This window comes from Acomys russatus, chromosome 13 (assembly GCF_903995435.1).
Source record: "Acomys russatus chromosome 13, mAcoRus1.1, whole genome shotgun sequence".
Classification (NCBI taxonomy): domain Eukaryota; kingdom Metazoa; phylum Chordata; class Mammalia; order Rodentia; family Muridae; genus Acomys; species Acomys russatus.
The window spans coordinates 42508100-42524067 of NC_067149.1; the positions used below are offsets into that span (position 1 = coordinate 42508100).

General features: G+C 48.4%; 1 protein-coding gene across 1 annotated transcript in view; it reads right to left on the reverse strand.

Moving 5' to 3' along the window:
- Positions 1 to 13704, reverse strand: part of Tamm41 (TAM41 mitochondrial translocator assembly and maintenance homolog) — a 37609-nt gene extending 23905 nt beyond the window's left edge. Inside the window, exons 1-3 of the mRNA XM_051155110.1 lie at positions 13480 to 13704; positions 10851 to 11033; positions 6713 to 6805 (exon numbers count right to left, since the gene is read on the reverse strand). Of these exons, the coding sequence (XP_051011067.1) occupies positions 6713 to 6805; positions 10851 to 11033; positions 13480 to 13614 (411 nt within the window). The 5' untranslated portion in view covers positions 13615 to 13704. The remainder of the gene's footprint in view (positions 1 to 6712; positions 6806 to 10850; positions 11034 to 13479) is intronic.
- Between the last annotated feature and the right edge of the window lie 2264 nt (positions 13705 to 15968).

Sequence of the window (15968 nt, forward strand, 5' to 3'; positions counted from 1 at the left end):
TGCAGAGGCAGGCGATACTTAAACAATGACTGTCCCCTCTGCCTGCCGTCAAACATAAGCCCAGTGACTCCCGGCCAACAAGAAACCCCAGAGTCTTCTGCGGAACATCAAAGTCAGAGAATTTGTGACACAGAAAATAGAAATCATCATTTCATGGAAAGCAAAATCAATATTCTTATTGTAAAAATTATTTCATGTGCGTGAGTGTTTTGCTTGGCTGTAAGTATGTGCAAAATGTGCGTGCTGTGCCTGCAGAGGCCAGAAGAGGGAGTCAGGTGCCCTGCAACTGGAGTTACATGTGGTTGTGAGGCCCAGAGTGGATGCTGGGAATGGAAGCCAGATCCTCCGCAAGAGCAGCCAGCGCTCTTAACCACTGAGCCATCTCTCCAGCCCCTAATGCTCTGAAATGAAGAGACTCACCATGGACTCTGGAAAGGGACAAGTGTCCTGGAGCAGTTACACTTTACAAATTTATAATTTCATTATTCTTTCACTGACTGTGACAGCAGAACATGGCGTTTTACTTTTTATTTAGAATTTACTCTCTTCTTGTCCATATGAAACCTGGGTAGTTATATTTCATTATATTATTGCCAGAAACATAGATTTATACTTGGCTAAGGGAAGAGAAACAAAATCAGCTATAAAAGAACAATCGTGAGGCTGGAGAGATGGTTCAGCAATTGGGAGCACTTGCTGCCCTTCTGAGGAACTGGGGTTCAGTTCCTGGCACCCGCATCAGGTGGCTCAGGGCGCCTGTACCTCCAGCTCCATAGGCTGACATTCACACATTTACATAAATAAAAATAATAAAGGGAATATTGACAAGCCACAGACTGGGTTTCGAAGTTGTCTAGAGTGAAGATGAGGCATTTACCACCCGTGTGAGCTGAGGACCAATTACTTACTTTGCAGGACTGAAGTCCAGATTCAGATCTGCCCAGAGTCATCACAAACCCACAGTAACCACTGCACTCCTATGCAGCAGGAGCTGCTCCTGACTCCAAGTGCACTGCTCTGAGACCCAGATTTAAAGCCTGCACTTCCCACTTCCATGACCATGAATCCCACAAGTTTGCTGGAAAGATGGAAAGAGACACTGCATACAAGTCCAGGCCGAAGCAGGCCTCTGGATTTCTTGTGCACAGTATGACTTCCACTGGTTCCCCCTTTCTAGAATTAACGGCAGTTTATTGAAAATAAGCCAAACCTACCTCCCTATCTTGTTCCCCCACCCGAGACACAGTTTCTCTGTGTATCCCTGGCTGTCCTGGACTCACTCTGTAGACCAGGCTGGCCTTGAACTCAAGCAATCTGCCTGCCTCTGCCTCCCAAGTGCCGGGATTAGAGTGTCTCACTGTGTAAACTTGGCTGGCCTGGAAATTGCTATGTAGACCAGGCTGGTCTCAAAATTCAGAGATCCTTCTGCCTCTGCCTCCCGAGGGCCAGATAAAGGTAGGTGCCATCATTCTTGGCTCTTTGACTTTGGAGATACAGTCTTGTCATATAGCCCAGGTTAGCCTAGAACTTGTGTTAATACTGCCCCCCTCTGACTCAAGCATTGAGATTACAGGTGTGTGCTACCCAAGGTGGGGGTATTTATAACGTGCAAGCCTCATGTAGAGCAGGTGAGGCAAAGCCACCTGACTCAACACCACCTCTTCCGCCCTCATGCAGAGGCGGTAACAGTTCCCAATTGAGCCTTTGGGGAACACTTGGTGAGTTTGGTATCGCTGCATTTGTGAGGAGGAATAAACAAGAGTCTAGGACAGCCAAAGGCTGAGTGATGAAGGGACAGCAAAAATGAGGGTGAAGCCTATGCTAGGCAAACCAAGTTCCATGTGTTTGGAGGTTTCCTTGTGGATTCGGTCAGGGATGAACTTCTCATTTTGATAGATGGTTATAACAAAAACTCACATTAAAAACTGCTATGTTACCTCTAGAAAACAAAAAACTGCCGTTTCCAGAGCTAAGGATGGATTAAGCCCGGGGTCTCCCACACGCCAGGCACCTTATCCCATAGCCCCCCATTTTCAGGCTCTAAAATAATCCCCTGCTCATCCCCTAACTCTCTTTACAATTTTACAGTTGTGTGTGTGCGTGTGTGTACATGCGCCCATGCGCACATCCATGGGTCCACACATGCCACAGTGCACGTGTGGAGTCAGAGGACAACTCGAGGGAGTCTGTTCTCTCCTTCTACCACATAGGTTTGAGGAATTAAACGTGTCCGGTACCCACTGAGCCATCTCACGGGCCTCTCGCTCCCTAGCTCGCTCAAACCTTGCGTTCCATATGAAATCACGGCTCCAGGAATACAACCCGAGAGAAAACAGACCAGGTCTAGTCAGCTCCTGATTTGTCCCATGGTGTCCTTGACATCCACGCTGCTATTCGTACCCTCATCTTAACAGCGTCTCGCTCTCTTTTGTGTACACTTGCGTGGCTTTTACAGAAACTCAGTGAAATCAGAAGCTATTTTGGGATGTAAATAACTAAATGATGCAAAGAAATGAATAACCTTGGGCGTCTTTTCCTGGTTAACAAAATCCCACTTGTTCCCTAAGAAGGCTGCCCCGCCTGTGTTGCCTGAGAGCCGTCTGCTTGCTATTTGAGAAAAGCGTCCTTACTCAAGGGGGAAACGTGCCAATCTGGTTCCCCAACGAAAGGTGAGCTAGGACCTTGTCTCCGAGGCGCTGTTACTTGTTGTTCAGAGTGAAAAGCCAGCAAAGGCTTGGGGCCCTGCCAGTGAGGCCTGGGAAAAGAAGGAAGTCCTCCGATTTGTGAATAGCTGTTTGTACCTACTGGGAATACTCCGACCTGGACTGCACAGACGGCATTAGCAATCCCAGCTGCAGAGGGGGAGGGCGATGCTTGAAGGGTCTTTCAAAGGGGAGATTTGTGAGTACCTTTCAAGCCAGGAAAAAAGAGAAGGTCACACGAGGGCCTCCAGTATAACATGGTGACAGGCAGAATGAACTTTTAGCCTCAAGGACGTCAGACCTGTGCAGTCCTGTGATGCTAGGCTCCCACTAGAATGTTCCCATCTCAACACCGAGGCAGGTGCCTGCTCTAAGCGGTCAGTGCTCAAAGTCATGAGGGCTGGAGCCTCATCTACCTGTTGGACTGTGGGCTATTAGGACAACTGATTAGGTGAGGGGGGGGTGTCCTAATTTTTATTCCTTCAGCATGCAGAGAGGAAACTTGGCTGCCTTCTGAGTCACTAGATGGATTGTTCAGTCTTTGTATTTCAAAGGTGAGATGCCCAAAGGCTAGCCCACGGTCAAGCAGAGCCAGGGGTAGTAAACCAGGCCTTCCACTCCCTAGTTTGAGTCTCTTGTACCATTGGGTTTTTCCTATCCTCAGAATGTAAACCATAAAGCTACCACACTGCAAATAACCACCTAAGGGTAAACATACTAAAAGCCACTTGATTTTATACTTTACATAGATGAATCATATGGCACATGAATTTTTTTCTCGATAAATCTGTTGTTTTAGTTACTTTTTCTTTCTTTTTTTTTTTTTTTTTTTTTGAGACAGTGTCTCACTGTGTAACCCTGGAGGGCTTGAATGCTAAGTAGACTAGGCTGGTCTGGAATTCAGAGATGCACCTGCCCCTCCCGCCTGAGAGCTGGGATTGAAAGCTTATACTACCACACCTAGCTCCTTTAAACACTTCAAATTCCATGATTCTTTACTGGAAAAATATTTGTTGTATGGTTTGGGATATAACTCAGTGTTGGCCTTCTGGGTTCTGTGGCCTGCACTATGCCTGAGTGCGCGTGCGCGCGTACATGCGTACATACACACACACACACACACACACACACATGCAGACACACACACACACACACACACACAGAGAGAGAGAGAGAGAGAGAGAGAGAGGGAGGGAGGGAGAGAGAGAGGAAGTGACTCAGAATTTAAAGCTGTCCAGGAAATAAAAATAGATATTCTTTTCAACCATGAGGCAAGCTGATAAGAACTTTTTATTTATTTATTTTTTTCTTGTATTTTTTTGAGACAGGGTATTGCTATGTAACCCTAGCTGTCCTGGAACTCAGAGATCCACCTGTGGCCACCCTCTCAATGCCCAGAAAAGTGTAAGAACCATTTAATTTACAGTCCATGCTTTCTAGAAACGCCCATCTTTCCAAATCCTTCACGCTCCTTTTGAACACCTGCTAGTGGGTGAGAAATCTCCTTCAAGTTTGCAAGACCCAGACACGTTGAAAGCTTTAGACTGTATGATCTGATATGCCGCCTTTCAAAACAGAAAGAGGAGGAGTTCACACATTGCAGAATTCTTTCTTGAGACATTTGTTCATTTTTTCTTGTAGAAGATACCACCACCCTACCAGCTTTGCTCAAGTGCCACAAGTATTTGCTGCCACCTACAGGTCAAAAGTTCGACTGTGGCTCATAGTGGGAGGAGGCTGGCAGATTTATTCTCACAGGAGTGGGAGCCAAAGGGAGAGGGGAGGGTGCCATCTTCAGTGATTTACTTCAAAATATTTATTCATTTTTAATGCATATGAGAAGTTTTCATTATGAACACACACCACACGTGTGCAGGGCCCAAAGAGGCCAGAAGAGGATGTCAGAGCCTTTGCACAGCTGTGGTCCCGAAGCCCAGGACACATGCTCAGCACCCAGGGGGCTCTAGGTTTAATTCCCAGCATAACAAACAATCCAAGGCCATTGAGTTCAATCTGTGACTCTAAGGCTAATTTAAAAATGTTCCTTAAAGGGCTGGAGAGTTGACTCCACAGTTGAGAGCACTGGCTGCTCTTTAAAAGAACTCAGGTCCGATTCCCAGCATCCACATGGTGTCTTACAACTTTCTATAACTCCAGTTCCAGGGGATCAGACGCCCTTTTCTGGCCTCTACAGGTACTGCATGCATGTGGTGCACAGACATACAAGTAGGTAAAACATTTACTTAAAATTAAAAAATAAATCTTGAAGTTTTAAAGTATTCCAGGCAAAATATAGTACAGAGACAATTACGTTTTGGTTCAATCTCCTTTTATGTAAAAAATTATGGACAGCCAAGAACGCTGGGAATAGCATTTTCTGAGTGTCTATAAATCACACACTTTGGAATGCCCATCCACAGATGGGCTCGGTCAGCAGTGTGGGCCATGCAGTTAGGTGAGAAGCAGGCATGTGAGGACTGGGCGTGTTGGGTTAAAAGCCCTGTTCTTTTGAGCATACAAGCCTGCTTCCAGCTTCCTACAGGGCAGGAATCACTATCCCTGTTCTACAGATGGGTCAGCTGAGATTTAGAGACAAAAACCAAACTGTGTAAATTAAGCAACCGGGAAACAAGTGACGGAACGGGGTGGGGCCTCAGGCTTCTCATTTCTCAGCCACTACTGTCCCATCCAGCTACAGAATTTGCAAAAATAAAAATAAAAACCACCCAAATCAAACTCCAGCAACCTTCAGGGGTCTGGGGATGTCACCCAGTGGCAGAGCACCTGTTGCTCACATGCTTTAGATCGGGCATGCTGGTGCACACATATAGTCCCAGCTACTCCAGGGAACATGGCAGGACCATGTCTCGAGGGAAAACAAAGCAAGAAACAGGAAGAAAGCTCGGGACGGAGAACGAGTATTTGCATGCTTTCATTTGCAGTCATTTCCTCGGTGTTGGGATTTGCTGGCTATAGGACCTTGAAATGATCTGACCATGAAACATAAAACTAGTTCTTATGAGTATTTATGGGACACTGTCAGTGTGCCTGCTGCTCACGGACATTTAAAAATGTTTCTCCTGGGACAGGGATGACGATCAGTCAGCTGCTCAGTCCGCATCAGGCCCTGGGTTCCTATCCCAGCACACACACACCCGCCCACCACACATGTTCTAGCTGAAGTAGAGACTACAGCACACAGGGAAGGCACCACTGTGTGTTTACTTTTAAGCATATACATGTGTGATATTCATATGCATGTGTAATAGGCACACATATGTGTCACACTGCTCCAAACACACCATTCTGGCTGGGTCGATGGGTGTGAGTGTTTAGCTGCATGTACGTGTGTGCATCATTTGTGTGCCTGGGGCTGAGGTTAGAAGATGGTTTTGGATTCCCTGGAACAGAAGTTACAGATGGCTGTGAGTACCCATGTGGGTGCTGGGAACTGAACTCCAGTCCTCCAGAAGAGCAGTGGGTGCTCTCCGGCGGCTGCTGTTAGACCTGAGTGTGAGTGATTAATTCCCAGCCTTTTCTGAGTTACTCAGTCTCCAGCCCCTCTCCTTCCTGGAATTGGCAGGCTGGCCTCTCAGCACATGCTGGATAACCAGCCATAGCCTGAAGCTAAGCGGGAGGCTCATCCGGAATCACCGGCCTGGGAGTGTGGCTCAGTGGTGACAGCCTGGCCCCTTCGTCCCATCCAGGAATTCCAAGGGTTTAGGAGCTCTCAACCAGGAGCTGGGACAAAGCCCACTACGCATCTTACATGCCTATTACATGCATGAAGATGTATGTGTACATGTTATGTATAACATCGCCTCTTACAGCACAGCATCACAGGGTGTCTCTTTACATGTGGGATGCTGAAGTTCATGGAGGGTAAGAGGACTCTACCTATATTTGTATTTCCTGCAATTCCATATCTATGAGCTCACAAAAATCAGTGAGGTCACGTTCAGAGACAAATGGTTGTGCCAACTGTGGTACCCTGAAGGGCACAGGCTCACCGGCTTTTGGAGGCGTCCGGCAATGTACAGGTTATTCCAGTTCAGGAGGTCGTCAATCAGAGCGCCAGTGCTGATAACTCCGTATTTGATAAGCTGTGAGAGAAGGCATGAGCATGACAAAGAGAAAACTACCAGGCTGCTGCTCCCACAGGTAGAAGTGAGGAACCTGCTAAGGTCTTGTCCAGGAACGGGACACTCATCTCCTAAGCAACTTAAAATACCTACCCTTCAAAATCCCACACCTTGCTGGGTGTTGGTGGCGCATGCCTTTTATTCCAGCACTCAGGAGGCAGAAGCAGGTGGATCTCTGAGTCTGAGGCCAATCTGGTCTACACAGTGAGTTCCAAGCCAGCCAGGGATACAGAGAGAAACCTTGTCTCAAAAAACATCACTACCACCACCACCAACAAAAAGGCCCTCAAACAAGGAAAACAAACAAACAAATAAAAAGAAAAACCCACATTTCCATCAAGACTGACCTGGCTCCCAAGGTACAGGAAGTGAGATGGCCAGTATTTTAATGCATAGGACTGTTAAAGGCAGAATGGCTCTTAGACACCATCTATTATCACTCCTCAATGCTAGATCCTTCCAGTTGCAGAAGTGATGATTTAGGTAATGTTCCTCATTTGAGAAATAAGAAACTGAGTGCCAGCGGCCAGTGAAAGGGCTCAGGAAGTAAGGCTGCATGCAGTCAATTCTGATGACTTGAGTTTGACCCTAGAGCCCATAAGATGGAAGAGATAACTGAATTCCACCAGCTGTCTTCTGACTGAAACACGTACATATGTGTACACACACACAATGTAAATCTTAAGAAATTCAGGTCCAGTGAGTCAATGATGTGTCACAGTGATAATACACCAGCAGACTGTGAGCTAGGTCCTGCTGCTGGCCACAGTAATGCATGCTCCCTAGGTCCTGCTGCTGGCCACAGTAGTGCATGCTCCCTAGGTCCTGCTGCTGGCCACAGTAGTGCATGCTCCCTAGGTCCTGCTGCTGGCCACACTAGTGCATGCTCCCTAGGTCCTGCTGCTGGCCACAGCAATGCATGCTCCCTAGGTCCTGCTGCTGGCCACAGTAATGCATGCTCCCTAGGTCCTGCTGCTGGCCACAGTAATGCATGCACCTAGGTCCTGAAGCTGGGCACAGTAATGCATGCTTACAGGCCTGTTATCCCAAAGCCTGGTGGAATGCTGGGCTGCTTGAATCCAGGAGTAGTTTGCAGCCAGCCTAGATGATAAAGTGTCTTAAATAACAGACAACTGTAGTAGAAAGTTTTGGTGTCTTTAAAAACTCAGTTATGTAAACATGTTTTTGTTTTAATCCCAGGTCTGGCTATGGGGCTGATTTAGATTGTCCATAGCAGCAAACTATTTGTCTCATTTGGGCTCTGAGAGGAGCTCCTTGTCAGCTGCAGATAGCTTTTTTCTGAGGACTCTGGGGATGGAATAAATGCTAGAGCCCAGAGAGCCTGAGGACTCTGAGAAAGAAGGAGGATGCTGGTGCTTCCCCACCCCCCCCCCCCTCACACCCCCCCCCCCCCCCCCCCCCCCCGGCTGCTCCTGGTTGCTGTTGATGCAGTTTGACAAGAAGATGGAGACGTCCTGAAACAAAGATTGCACCTGCCCCAAGGAACCCAACGGCCCTAACCAGCAGCAAGTGGCTAAAGAGAACTGTATCCTTTCCCCCAACCTTCTTTCTCTACTACATAGTGTTCAGATGTTGGAAGAGACTGGTATGGAGAAGGGAGGTAGAGGAATAAGAGACCTAAATTAAAATTAAAATAGGATAAAAAGATGCCAATAGACAATCAGACCCCAGAATTACAGCCTGGTCCTCTAACATTTTTTGCATTACTAAAATCAGAAATTCTTCCTCTCCCCCCCCCCCCCCTTTCTGAGACAGGGTTTCTCTGTGTAGCCTTTGCTGCCCTAGACTCACTTTGTAGTCCAGGCTGGCCTTGAACTCACAGAGATCCGCCTGCCTCTGTCTCCCGAGTGCTAGGATTATAGGCGTGCGCCACGATACCTGGTGTAGGTGTATAAATTCTTCTTCCATTAAAAGTTTTCACTGGCCTTCTCCCCACAGTGAATGTTAGTGTTGTTGCCGACTCTTTCAAATGGTGACAATTACAAATTAACATCCAAAGATGAAAACTCCCTTATCAGCACTAAGCACATGGCATTACAGATGAGGCAATTTCCACAACAATTTGTATAAACCTCCAATGTGGATTTCCCAGCTTACTAAGTCTTACAATTGTGTCAGCATCTCAGGCTGTAACTATTTGAAACGTAGCTAACAAATTTCAGTTAGAAAGTACAGCCCCTGTGGCACACAATCATGCACAGACATTTGGTCTTGAGGTTGTAATGTTGTTTGGAAATTACTAATCAAAGACAGGCTTGGCAGATTATTAGTTATGAAGAAAGAACCAAACTGCATGTCTGCACAAGAAAAGACGAAGTGTAATGCTGTGTTGCTTCAGACAAGGGGCAGCTAGGAGGCCTCATGGACACTGCAGGCCTGAAGTTCAGGGGCCGGTCATTACCTGCATGACCTTATGAAGTCCTGTCCCCTCTCTGAACTGAGGGTTCCTTCAGTGCATAGAGTAGGCAGGTGCGCAGAGGACCAGAAAAGCTAGTGCATATCTGGGTGTGGTGGTGCACACTTTTAATTTCAGCACTTGGGAGGCAGAGGCAGGCAGATCTCTGTGAGTTCATGGCTCTAGCCTGGTCTATAGGGTTAATTCCAGGACAGCCAGGGCTACACAGAGAAACCCCTGTTTCAAAAATCAAAACAAAGCAAAACAACAACAAAATAATAAAAATAGAAGAGAAAAGGCATGACCTTAGATTATGGCTGTATCACTGTGCAGCCTAGACCTGTGGCCAACTGTAGGCTCATTACCGGGGCGGGGCTTGTCAAATGTGTAGAACCTCAGGTTCCAACCTAGACCACCTGAGTCTGGACCTGCATTTAACACGATCCCTAGGAGAGACTCACACACCTGTAAAGGTTAGACTTCCCCAAGCAACTGGCATTAGTGTTGGCACAGGCAAACCCACAGGCCATCTCTGACCCCTATCTCCCACCTCCCCAGCAACCCTCTGAGAAACTAGGATGCTTTAGTTTAGTCTGACCCCTCCCCATGCTGGGGTAAGTGCTCTGTCACTAAGCTGTACCACCAGTGCCTGTGCCTGAAGTGTTCTGCATAGCAGGTAGGGTCCCTGACATAAGACAATCTATCTTGGGGGAAATCCAAGCGTCCTACCTGCCCTCCAACACGCAACTCTCAAATCCCACCCACCTGCTGACACCAAGAACTTCCCTTCCATCACATGACAGCACATGCACCCAGACACCTGACACCTTCTTCACTTCCTGTTTCTCCTCCTAGATGACATCACTCTCTCTCTACCCTGGTCCTCAGTGGTCCCACCATTACTCCATACTTCCCAGACTCCAAGTGTGAATCCCAACTCCGGCCCCACTAAAGCAGTGTGGCCAACAGAGGAAAACCTGAGAAGTAGGGGCTGGAGAGATGGCTCAGAGGTTAAGAGCACTGACTGCTCTTCCAGAGGTCCTGAATTCAATTCCCAGCAACCACATGGTGGCTCACAACCATCTATGATGTGATCTGGTGCCTTCTTCTGGCCTCCAGGTATAAAGTAGTCATATACAATAAGTAAATAAATAAATCTTAAACAAACAAACAAAAAACCTGAGAACTACTTGGCCAAAGGTCAAAGAGAAGATGACATCAAGTCACAGGCAGCCATGTTCTTATACACCAGTCACAGCCAAGGACAGGCGCATGCTCCAGGTGTGCCTGTGCCTGGGTTTAAAGCTGGACGAGTGGCGCACGCCTTTAATCCCAGCACTCTGTCAGTTCGAGGCCAGCCTGGTCTACAAAGTGAGTCCAGGACAGCCAAGGCTATACAGAGAAACCCTGTCTCAAAAACAAAAAAACAAAAAAACAAAAAACAAAAAAACCAAAAAACAAAAATAAAACAAAACAAAGAAAGCTGGACGAGGTGTGGCTGTTTCCTGAGAATGTGGACGCACATATTTCCCTGGGATTCTACCACCAAATCACAACCGCCCAGCGAAGGCCAAGCCCTGAAGGACTTACCTTCCCGTCACACATGATCAGTGGGTTGAAGTAGACCCCAGCACCATAATTACTCTGGACGGATGAGATGATCCTGGGCCCCAAGAGTTTGAGGAAGGAGTAGTGGCTCCAGTTCTTCTTCAGGTTCTTTGCGTGCCAGGCGACAGGGTCATCTACTGTGAACACTAAGTCTAACATGGGATTCTAGGAAGGGAAGGAACAAAGAGTTCAGCACTCCTTACTTAAGAGAAAACACCGAGGAAATAACAGAAAGTTCCATTAAGTGCTACAGTATCACATTTCATGGTCAGAAGAGCCAGAGCTGTCATCGGAAACCTGAGCAGGCCCCACAGAGCGATGCTAACTTGGCTTCCATCCATCCAAACAGCACCACCACACACTACACACTTACTGTGTGTCGTGGTGCCAGCACTCTGTCTGATCGCTGGACACACAATGAGTCACTTTGTGCCCAAAATGATCCCACAAGGCAAGGATGCTGTTCCAATTGTACAGGAAAGGGAATGAAGGGCCAGAGAAAGCGCTTTGCCCAAGGGTGTGGAGCCCAGGGAGACCTGAGGGGAGGTGCCTCAGTGGTTAAGAGCACCCGCTGCCCTTGCAGAAGACCAGGGTTTGATTCCCAGGCACCCACATGGTGGCTCACAACCACCTCTGACTCCAGTTCCAGGGCATCGATGCCTCCTTCTGATTTCTGCGGCCACTAGGCATGTTATGTGGTCCACGTACATTCATGCAGGTAAAAATACTCATGTCCATAAAATATTTTTAAAAATAGCTTAAGAAATCATTAAGGAAAGAAAAAAAAAATAGCTATGATGGGTTTCAGGGCAGAGAGCTCAAGAGCCTACCACGAAAGATGGACACATTAGGCCTAAGTTGACTCGACGCAGGAACACGCAATGCACTCAGAGCCAAGTGGATCTAGCCAAGGAAGAGGAATGATTTTTTTTTCCTTAGGTGTGACATTTGCGAGTTCTGAAGAATGTGAGAGAGGACCGCCGCAGGGAGGAGCAGGGCAAAAGGCAGTCGGTTTAGAGGACACGGCTCCCCACAGGTCGGTCAGCCAGGCGCGCTCCAGGACCTGCAGTCTGATGCCGGTGTAACAAACATACTCACGGAGCACTGAGTGAGATCAGGGTGATCTTCCCATCCTAAAGAACTTCCTTGAGGAGCCGAATGGAGGGAGGAGAGATTATGAGAAAACCAAATGGCGTTCTTGGCTAAGGCACTGGCTGAGCGGGAGAATACACCAGACTTGTCGGTGTGAAGGCAGAGAAGAGAAATGAAGGATCCTTCAGCTCAAAGGAAAACCTCACTGAAAACTCACAAGGTGGCTCGGAGGAGGCCAAGGAGGCTGTGGTCTTCCCAGGATAATCTCAAACCATTGGTAATAGTAGTTAAGATTTGGAGGTAACATGAATAGCGCGCGCGCACGTGTGTGTGTGTGTGTGTGTGTGTGTGTGTGTGTGTGTGTGTGTGTGTGTGTGTGTAGAGATGCATGGATCCGTGTTTGCAGGCTGGAGGACGCTGGTTGATGCTCTCAGGTGTCATCTGCCCTGTTTTGGTTTGTTTCTTTCTTTCTGAGACCGGGTCTCTTACTGGCCTGGAGCTTGCCACAAATGCTGGGAGCCCGTAAGCCCCAGGGACCCACCTGTCTTCTCTAGCTTGCTAAGGCTGGGATTACAAATGTGTACCACAATGCCAGGCTGATGGACAATTGTAATTATGATCGTATCTATGAAGTAAGTGGAACAGAACAGCCCACAATTTCTCATATGCTCACGATCCATACTTCCTTACATGCAGCCAAGTTTGAGAAAGCAGGTGGGATACAGAAGACAGTTAAGCAAACACCAGGCAGTGAACGTTAACAGGGAGACAGATCTGACCAGGAGCTGGACGCCCTACTGCCGTCTGTACACTGAATTCTGCAGACCATGTTGAGACCTGTACTGCTGTTTTCAGTCAAGTCTGGAGTAACAGGGCTCAAGTTCCAACTTAGACTCCCGTTAAATGTGTTGAGGAGCTGAGTAAGTGCAGCGCCCCTGCCCAGCCTCTACGCCAGCCAGCCCATCAGCTTCTTGAAGTCCAAGAATCATTCTGTGTTTTCTTCTTATCTTTAGATGTGATTTTTCAAACTTGGCTTTTCCTTAGTGTCACTGTGAGAGTCCTAAGCCAATGAAATCAATCTCTGTAGAGAAAACCAGTCTTTGAATTTCTAAAAAAGCTCTGGAAAACTCCAATGACGATAGTTGAAAACACTTAAGTAGGGACTGCTACTTTGTTTTCCCCTCCCCACCCACGTGGTACAAGGAGAGAAACAACTCCTTCAAGTCGTCCTATGACCTTCAAGTGTGTACAGTGGCGCGTGTGCACTTGCCACATATATACTTGCTGGGCGTGGCAGCAGGAGCCTTTAAAGCCAGCCCTGTGTGTGAGTTCCAGCCAACCCTGACCTGGAAAAACGGACAAATTCAGCTCACACCTTAGGGACACTTTGGAAGAATGGACATTTTATTAGTTGGCTCTTGGCGTGTCGGGGCTCCGCGGGGATGGAAGGGACACGAGCACCAGTGAGGGTGACCAGGTACCAGGCCTGCGGCGGGAAGACAGGGGGCCTGGGACTCACCTGCTGGTGTGCACTGGGTCCGGCCTGGCGGTACACCGCGGAGCCGTAGGCGAAGGCCAGGCTCAGGTCCTCCGGGAAGTGAGCCAGGATCCGGCGCAGGCCCACGCCCGAGCTCTGCAGCGCCTGCAGCGCCATGGGCGGGAGGGCCCGCCGGTAGGACAGAGGGAGCAGCGCTGAACCCTCGCTCCCAACTCTCGGTCATGCGGACCGCGCTTCCGCCCCGGCCCCGCCCCCGCCCCTCCACGCACTCGCGCTTCAGAGCAGGCGGCTGGCGGCCTGCGGGGAGGCCGAGGCTCCGTGGCGCCCCCTGGCGGGAGGAGGAGCACGCTGCAGGTCCATCCTGAGACTGCTAACCTGCTATGGAGCCTTGCAAATCCTTTGTAACACTCAAACCATGCATATATGGCATAAGGGTTTTGTTTGTTTGTTTGTTTGTTTTTGAGACAGGGTTTCTCTGCGAAGCCCTGGCTGTCCTGGAACTCGCTCTATAGGTCAGGCTGGCCTTGAAGATTTTTATTTATTTATTTAAAAAATTTTTTTGAGATAAGATCTCACTGTGCAACTGGCCTGGAATTTTCTCTGTAGATCAAGCTGGCCTCAAACTCCCAGTCATCCACCTGCCTATGTTGCCCAAGGGCTTGGATGAAGACACGAGCCACCACATTCACAACATTGTGCATCTCTAGCGCTAAGTTGTAGATTTTTCGAAGATTTGGGAAAACAAAAACTGTAAAACATGCCGGCCTTGCCACCAGGAGATTGTGATTGTTAGAAACTGGCCATGGTTTCTTCATGTTAAAAGTCTGATAATAGACAAAATGTTCCATGAAAGGGAACAGATTGTACAAACATTCCCTCATCTTGTATTCAGGGTTAGGAGCAGAGAAGAGTCCTTGCATCTTTGAGGATGCATGCCTTTTCTGGGGAAAAAAAAAAAAAAAACGGGATCCTGAGGTAGAAGGTTTCTTAGAGTTCTTTACACAGTGAGAGAAACTTGCTCAAGATGGCAGGAGCCCTCAGGACGTGGATGCGCTCCCAGACTCTTGGGAGCTGTGCTTTCTTCTCTAACTTGCACTGCCTCTCAGAGGTCAGCGCGGCCACCTGCGTGCAGCCCCAGCTCCTTGTGGGGCGAAGGCAGGAGGGAGGTGCGTTCTAGGCAAACTTTGGCTACGTAGTGAGTTTGAGATTGGACTGAGATACTCGGAAAGCTCCTACTCTCCTAGGAAAACAACAACCACAAACTATTAGGGCTGGATGGTGTGGCTCAGTGCCAGGGAGACTGCAGAGCATGCACAGAGCCCTGGCTTCCATCCCAAGCACAGCAAACGACAACATACCGTGGCCCGAGCCATGGCTCAGTGCTAAGTTCCCAGCACCCACATGGTGGCTCACAACTATCTCTAACTCCAGTTCCAGGGGATCTGATGCTTTCATCTGAGCTCCAAAGACAACCAGACACGCATGTGACATGCCTCCAGTGTTCTCCAGAAAAGGCATGTACATTAAAGGGCCCCTTAATATGAAGGTGATCACTCATACACATAAAATATTTTTAAAAATACCTTAAAATAATAACCAAGCCCTTAGTAAGGGGCCATGGGGAGGGTCCAGCTAGAAAAGTGCATAGCTGTAGCAAGTGTGAAGACCTCAGCTTGGATCACCAGAACCATGTGAAGCCAGAGATGGGGGCCAAAGTTTGTAATCCCTGAGCTCCTATGGTGAGATGGGAGGCAGCAACAGGAGAAAGCTTTAGGGTTGACTAGCCTGTGGTAAACACTGGAGGACAGGAAGAGACCCTGTCTCAAGCCTGCACTGGAGGTTGTCCTCTGAGCTTCATATGTGTGCTTTGGCACTTCTGCGTGCATGAATGTACACACACACACACACACACACACACACACACACACACACACACACACACACACACCATAAAAAGGATGAATAATAACATCACCTCCGTCTCACAGGTGATGCTCAGGAGAGAGCGACCCCCCTGAGCGCACATTCAGGTCTGGCCACACATCAAGGTCTCTCTCATTCGAGTCCATCCTCGAAGGGTTTTTGAGCAGGGACCCAGTGGGGTCAAATAACCTGGGAGGAGAAGAGGCAGAGAAACTGAAGATCAAGCTCTTGTATCGCAACAGTGTCACCATGAACTAAATAAAAAAACAGCCAGGCCCGGCAGGGCGGAGGATGGAGGCAGGACCGGCTCCTGTTGATTCAATCGGAAAGATGGCCGCTTGGATTCTCGCCCTCCACACTGCACTGAGGTCGGTGCTGAGAATTTTGCAGTGAATGGATTAGAGCCTCCTGCTGTGCAGGAGCCCAGGGTCTGTGGCAGACAGACAGTTCAACAACAACAACAACAACAACAACAACAACAACAACAACAACGTAATGCAGACGGCGCCCCCTGCTGGGGATCGTACTATCCTTCCAGTAAGGGGACATGGATCAGATCTGCGCCAGCAGAGAAAGAAATGTGGGTC